Source organism: Bombus terrestris, chromosome 7, assembly GCF_910591885.1.
Source record: "Bombus terrestris chromosome 7, iyBomTerr1.2, whole genome shotgun sequence".
Lineage (NCBI taxonomy): Eukaryota > Metazoa > Arthropoda > Insecta > Hymenoptera > Apidae > Bombus > Bombus terrestris.
Window position 1 is genome coordinate 2463720 of NC_063275.1, and position 7745 is coordinate 2471464.

General features: G+C 32.5%; 1 protein-coding gene across 4 annotated transcripts; it reads left to right on the forward strand.

Moving 5' to 3' along the window:
• Positions 1-5: 5 nt before the first annotated feature.
• Positions 6-6320, forward strand: LOC100646022 (protein GPR107). 4 transcript variants are annotated; one of them, XM_012309779.3, is made up of 10 exons: positions 6-159; positions 608-718; positions 1257-1420; positions 1492-1616; positions 3622-3854; positions 3932-4065; positions 4157-4424; positions 4506-4778; positions 4856-5055; positions 5213-6320. In XM_012309779.3, the coding sequence occupies exons 1-10, from the start codon at positions 70-72 to the stop codon at positions 5373-5375; spliced, it is 1761 nt and encodes a 586-aa protein (XP_012165169.1). In that variant the 5' UTR covers positions 6-69; the 3' UTR covers positions 5376-6320. The 4 variants fall into 4 exon arrangements, with proteins under 4 accessions (XP_012165169.1, XP_012165170.1, XP_048263300.1 ...); XM_012309780.3 differs by having other exon boundaries at positions 5225-6320; XM_048407343.1 differs by lacking the exon at positions 6-159 and adding an exon at positions 462-485.
• The last annotated feature ends 1425 nt before the right edge of the window (positions 6321-7745 follow it).

The following is a 7745-nucleotide window of genomic DNA, read 5'->3' on the forward strand; positions in this document are numbered from 1 at the left end:
TTGTGTGTTACGGATATGATTATTTTGTATTTTCGTGATGTGATATTTTTCTGGTGAAAAGCAGCAAAGATGCAATCGACGCAATTAGTGATACGATGTTTTTGGGCTATGTCAATATTCGTATTAGCAGCGGGTAGAATTCACAAACTCGAAATACGGGTTAGTTGAAGGAATCTTCAGTTATAACGCGTGTAGTGTATATCTGTGTATCTACCCATTATTTTATTAGAATTCCTTTGCTACATCAATCACATTTCAACCGGCCACTAAAATTAACTTTGTTATTTGGTTTATACATATAAAGTGGTAATCACATTAAACTGAGATAAAATAAATTAATTATGTAAACGAACGATATATTACATACGATAATATCGTAGTAACATTTACGTTCAAAGTTACGATTATCTAAATGGTTGCAAACATAAACAATATAAGAGATTCCCGCAAAGACTTTATTAAAAAGTTGCAGCATATAGGTTATGGTCAGTTAGGTTAATTGTATGAATTATTGTCTTTAGAGAACACTTTCCTTTTGTCGATTAGTCATAGGTTACGGAATTTTGTTATGATTATACATGTGCACTTGTAATATTGTATGTTACAGAAAGATGTACGGCGACACATTGCGTTAACTACCTTTGGTTTCTACAAAGGAGGTATTCTCGATATAAATTTAACAAATTTTAAAGCTGACCCATTTGACGAGAATGCCGTGGTAAGTAATCACACTGTGAATATATTCACGCGTCATTCATTCACAAACACCTGTTTCCATTTCCGTTATTCTCATTGCTGCACTGCCATCAGTGCTTTATTCATAACGGAGAAAGCTTCGCATGTAACTGTCAATAAAAATGCGCACATGTGTGATACGCACTTCATCTAATCAATCAGTTGGTGCGTCCCGATATATGGTATAGGGTCATATCGGCTAATTCGTCGAATGTTAGGTTGCCGTCGCATAACATTTAAATGCATAGCCATAATCAGACAGCAAAATGTGAACGTTTGTAATATGTACATCTTTTCATAAATATTTGGTTAAACCCGGTAAACTCAAGTCTTTTAACACGCTTTCGTGGCTACAATCCTAATTACGTTCATGTTCAAGGGCACAATACAGCAGCGCTTATTAACGTGTTTTCAGTCTATTTTATAAAGATTACCATTTCTAATTACAAAATGTTTTTTCGAAAAACTCCAAAGTCTGTTTTTCTTCTTATAATTGTGTATTCTATACTTTTATGGTTTAGTTTGGATTCACCTTGGATCGTACCCTAAGCAAAGCGATGAATCCATATTTAGGCAATCGCCAGGAAGAATGTGTACTCCTAGATATTTCGAACATCAATCCCGATTTCGATGAAAGAAATAACAGCGGCATAATATATTTTACAATGGATCTCAAGAACAACTTGTAAGTATCGATACTTTACATTTGTTTCGAAAATTCGATAACATAAATGAGTATGATAAAACGTGTTTTAGGTTGAAGATAAACTGTAGTCAAAACTTACACGTCGCACATATTTACCAAGATTTCAGTAACATGTTTCTAATTCGGGAAAGGAGAGATTCTTTTCCACCCAGGTTCAGCGATAACGTTCTTCCGGGTGAGTTCAAATTTTCCAATTATTTTAATTTTATCGATTAATTTATAATAGAATTTTATTGCAATAAATACTGCTTTTACAACCGTTGTAACCATTGCAGCCGTTAATCCAGTATTCTGTCAAACAAAACACTAAGATATTATATTTGAATAAAAAACAGAATGTCAAGTTATATTTAACTATGTTATAAAAATATTTAAAATAACATTGTAGTTAAAAGTTCAAGTTCTTGGAACTATTCCTCCTATCAAACAAATCTTTCTTTCTTCGGTTTGGGGAAATTAACAAAATTTCGTTGATTTCTTGAAGAAACTTTTATTTTTTTTTTTTTTACTTCTCTTCGGAAAAGAGAGGTGCATTGTTTTAAAAATGAATAGCGTTCAAAAGTGGATAAATGGATTTAATATGTTGATCTTGTAGTACACTGTTATTTTTGGCAAGCATCCAAACGTAAGTATGTATGTTTATAGTAGTTGCGGGAAAGATCCCATTGAATGGATGAAGTATTACTTCGTAGTATATGACAATTTTCGCAAATTTCATATTGCAATTTATTAATTTGCGTTTTGTTTTCTTATCCGATCGATAAAGTATTTGTGTTTAACTTTAATTATGAATCTCACATAATTATCTGAAGATTTTAATTTTACAATAAGTATGACGATTCCTTTTATTATTCATTTAAAGATATTTAATTAAAAAATCGTTACATATTAATGAAAGGAAGGATCTAAATTTCTGAATAATCTTAAACAACGTCAACCCACGAGCTTAAATAGTATATTATTTTTGTCACAAGTTATTTTCGACACAGTTTGCTACTAATATTAGGAACTTGATTCAATCGTAACGCAAACTAACAGGTGGAAAGTAACAAGTTGGCATGAATTGCATTGATCGCGACCTTAGAATATGCATGTATATATGTATGTAACATTTCTTGTACAAAGAAATTTTTATCGATGTATATGATATATAAATATTTCGTGTGTATCGCATAATTTTATTTATACTGCAGCTTGTAGTTGTAACGATCATAATAACCTACATTATTGCGGTAATTTATGATTGACGTAAATCGAATGCCATCTGCCATTAATTGCTGTGTTTTTTATTCTTGTTATTTGAATTTTTGTTATACTGTTTGCATATAATGTACGCATACATTCTCTTGATACTAACATAAGTTCACTCTACATTTTAGCCCGCTAGATCATTCACTCCTGTGTATACGCGTTTACTCATACCGCATATTATATATGTATGTATTGTATGTGTACATATATAACCAACTAACGGTAAGATGGCACTACGAATCATCAGATATTTTCATTCATTTGTACTGATACATGTTTAACATTGGACTTGCGTATCTATCTTGTCTGACACTTAACATGTTTAATTGGTTGTTCAAATTGATTCTACGAATTGATCGCTCGATGACGATGACGAAATATAACAGCACTTTGTAACGTTTCAATGTTAGATTGATTTCGATCTTAACAAGACACTTCTGCTTCTTACTCATTATAAGAATTGATAAATAAAAATGTAGATACGAAATTTGAACTTGCGTTGCTATTAATAGCGAAAATAACAACAAAGATGTTTGTTTCATACGAAACTTTTCTGTAGTAACTTAGTTTCGCATGGTCGTAGAACTAAAAACGAATGTGATCGATATATTATGGAATGTGGACCTGAAGCGACATCGGTGATCGAACACCACTAAGATGAGAGTTGCTATAATTAACGTGACTCGTCCTCAATGTTATAAATACCTCGAAACTCAAGTATTTTTGAGGGTTTGGTTAGGTAACTGTCTTCTAGAGTATTACATTTCATGCCAATAATATTTCAACTGGATTATACCAAACTTACGACTAATATTAAATTAAACCGTTTTAATGGATTTCCAAATAAAATAACAATTCCGTTCATATATTCTTCTTTCTGGTAGTCTCTGAAACTATTACGTATCACTTATAGCGTAATTTTTCCACAGGTAACGAAGAAACTAATATCGAAGATGAATCTGAGACGGGGTCAGATGATAACGTTTGTTCTGGTCAAGCGACCTCGTTCGCGATGACCGTACAGACTGTGAAAGGAGAAAAATATTACAATACAAGCTTTTCTATGTATATTGCCAGTGCGGGAGAACAAGGTCTCTATAATCTGTATTTCCATAATTGTCAAAATTATAAATATGATTCCCAGGTAGCATTGGATTTCACGGTAAGAATTTGTTTCTTTCTTTCTTTTTTTTGTAGCAATCATAATTTACTGAATCTGACGTTGTGATAAATTTACAGGCACAAATATCGGAAATTAACAATGGAAATTTCCTCAGCGCAGGTGAAATGCCTTTACCAGCTCTATATTTCATGATGGCACTTTTATTCTTTCTGTCAGGTTGTTTCTGGGTATTTATTCTTAAGAAAACCAAGTAAGAGTTTTGTTTACATTTGTACGGCAGAGGTTCACCAATATGAGAATGTCCTTCTCTCCTTTGAAACTCATTGATGTTTCTTTTTTAGGCACCCTGTTTTTAAGATACATTACTTAATGGCGATTTTAGTGTACCTGAAATCTTTGTCATTGCTCTTCCATGGGATTAATTACCATTTTATTCAAACAAAGGGGGAGCATGTTGCTGCTTGGGCTATTCTATATTATATCACACATTTATTGAAAGGAGCCGTACTTTTTATCACCATTGTATTAATTGGCACTGGATGGACATTTATTAAACATATTTTAGCTGATAAAGAGAAGAAGCTCTTTATGATAGCAATACCGTTACAGGTTAGTATTTTTATACGAGATACAGGGAGAAAAAGAGAATCGATATAGATAGATACATTGTGACATATTGTCATCTGTCAGGTATTGGCAAACGTGGCAGAAATAATAATCGAAGAAAGCGAAGAAGGAGATATCGAGTATAGAATGTGGCGAGATGTTTTTATTCTCGTGGACTTGCTTTGTTGCGGTGCTATTATATTTCCAGTAGTTTGGAGTATTAAGCACGTAGAGCAAGCTGCACACATAGATGGCAAGGCAGCTATCAACTTACGCAAGCTCAAGCTTTTTAAGCATTTCTATATTATGATATTTTGTTACATTTACTTTACCAGAATCATAGTGTACTTACTTAAGGTATAGCTTTCGTTACATTACACTATTTTGACCACTTTGTACAAAAGGGATTTCACTTCTGTTATTCTATTTTATAGATTACAGTACATTTCCAATACGAATGGTTAGATGAAATGTTCCGAGAAATGTCTACATACATCTTTTTTGTTCTTACCGGGTATAAGTTCCGAGCAGCATCTGCGAATCCGTATTTTACATTATCTAACGATGAAATACCTCAACCTGACAACGACGACGACGACGACGACTACTACGACGACGAGGAGATGGATGTCGTGTGAGTATTCACGTATTTGATATTTTTCTCCTACTTATGGAAAATCTTACCATCATATCAAAGAAACTATTTTCATTCGTTATTTTCAAATATTTTTAGCAGTTTTTACTCTATTAATTATTTTATACTTTGGCCAGTTCTAATGTGACGATCTCAGTCTTTTTTCCAGTGTTTCCGGAGGTAGCGGTATCACCGAAGGTCTCAGTAAAGTGAGCAAGATGCCGAAAGTTATGAGGCCCATTACTTCGGATGTTTCAGCCACTCAGGAAGAAAGAGACTGTTTGTTTAATAAGACAGAACCTTCTCACAACTATAACTGAACTATCTACGATGTAATAGAGTTGGTCGCAATGCAACGATAATTCAGTATGAACGAACGTAAAAGACTAGTCTTCTGTCGTGTGATACTTCAAAGGAGTGCCAGCAGTCAACAATAACACTTGTCGTGAACAACATTTGAAAGCTGTCGAACGAAAACAAAAATATGTAGTTAAAGGTAGCATCCTATTTTTTGTTCCATATATTTTTTTGTATAGCAGAAAAGCCGATATTTTATTTATCAAATGGTTACACATTTTATTCCTCTATTCGTCTTTTTTGTTTATTTAACACGTAATAGAATTTGTTGCGCGTATACGCAAGTATATACATTATCTATTTTCCAATATGTAACTTCGAATCGGACTTTAAAATTTAACGTAATTTACAAATACTGGTAGAGAAGTATTATAGATATTGGACAGAGCTAATCTAGGTGGTTTTAAAAGTTTAATGTTTTCGATACGTGATGTAATGTGGTTATACGTTTAGTACCATACTTGAATGCAAGCTCAATGAGAGTAAATTCGTGTTTTGATATGCGTCTTGTTGTAGCTAATTTTTCTTAGGCATTTAGTAAAACGGGAAACATTTCCATTTATGTTTCCCACAATAAACTTAGTTTTCTTCGAAAGAAGGAGTCGCGCTTCGACGCTTTAGCAATCTTGTGATAATTGATGCATCAAACTCGGTGTATCATGATCCATTTTTGTAAAGCACTTGATAACCTTTTATATAGAAATAATTATTGTGTCAAAAAAAATGTCATATGTTTTAAAACATTTATTGTGTCCCATTATGAAATACTGTGGTTATTATTACTATTCTTCGTATTGTGTATTGTAGTAATTATCGTTATGTCTGTTACTATTAATACTTTATTATATGTAACAAAAGGGACACGTAAGAAACCAGATTTGAGAAATAAAATGGATATTTTTATGAAATGTCTCGTTTCTCTTGATATTATTACATTTTTCCCTATTATTGTGCAATAGTTTAATTTAAATGGTATTTTTAGACCCAGAGAGGCATAAAATAATTATTCCATGAAATGGTTCATTAGGTTCTTTTCTATATATATATATACATATACCACACAAATTTGTGATTTTGTGATTTTTAAGGTCCTATACTACTCTGCGTTCTGTTTCGAGTAGTATTTATAAGAACTAGTAAATACGTACTGTTCTAAAAGTTCTAGCGTAATCTTAGTAAGCAAATATTAGTATACTTCATTGACGGGCATAGGATTCTCAAAAAATCGGTCAATATGTTCGTATTTCAAGCAGGAAATTATACTACCGTGAGTTTAATTCAAAGAAAAAAGAACACGGAATTAGAAAGTAATTTAAGCAGCAGCAACTAACAAAGCTGAAACTTGATAGTTTATTTCGAATTTTCTAACAACGCGAATATAGTGAATGTTCACGATGAATGTAATATCTTAATGCCGTAATTTTAAGCTATGGATAGCAGCGACGCGTCATGCAATATCGAACAATTACACGCGCATGGATGTGCCCGATTTACAGAGTAGAACACTGTGGGTTGACGAATTATGACAAGAGATGCATTTACTCCTACGATATCGACCTTAAATTGAATAATAAATTAATTAATGGCATCGAGCCAGTAACATCGACGACTTACTGTGGAACATTTTTCCCGATAACATTAAATCTTTATATAACGTTTTTTTACGTTTATAAATTTTGATTATCTTGAACGAGCAAACAAATGATCCTCCACCAACAATGCGTCTACTACATTGTCGTTAAAAAACGTTAAACAACGTTGTTTAACCATAAAATCACGCCGTATCAGTCTTCAACACAGACGATTCAAAGTTATGCATGTACAAAAATAGATAACGATAAATACTTTATTAAAAATTCATGATAACAAACGCACGAAACAAAGTATCGTTTAGTGCGTTAAAAGTACTATTACCTAAGCGAACGATAAGAAAGTGCGACGAGTAAGTATTCAACTTTGCGGTAATAGTAGTTAGGGTTAGGATCAAATGCGAAGGAAAACCAAATAATCTCGATATATTTTTGCCGTAACCTTCGAATACCATTTTAGACGATAATGTTAAAATGTTTAAAGAGAAATATGTTAGTCTACGATAGCTTTTTCTTTGATATAAATATCCTTGTATTACATCGACGAAAGTATATCGAATGGATAAGTGATAATTACAAATAAAGATGTGGATATCTAAAACAAAGTTGTATTTATTGTAACAACTTTTCGGATAATTCGGCTACTGGACGTACACGTTGCGTTAACTAATCGGGTTGTTAATCTTGAATTACTAAAATGCCATTAAATCACAAATTAATCTAAGTAAGAGTGAGAATAATAAA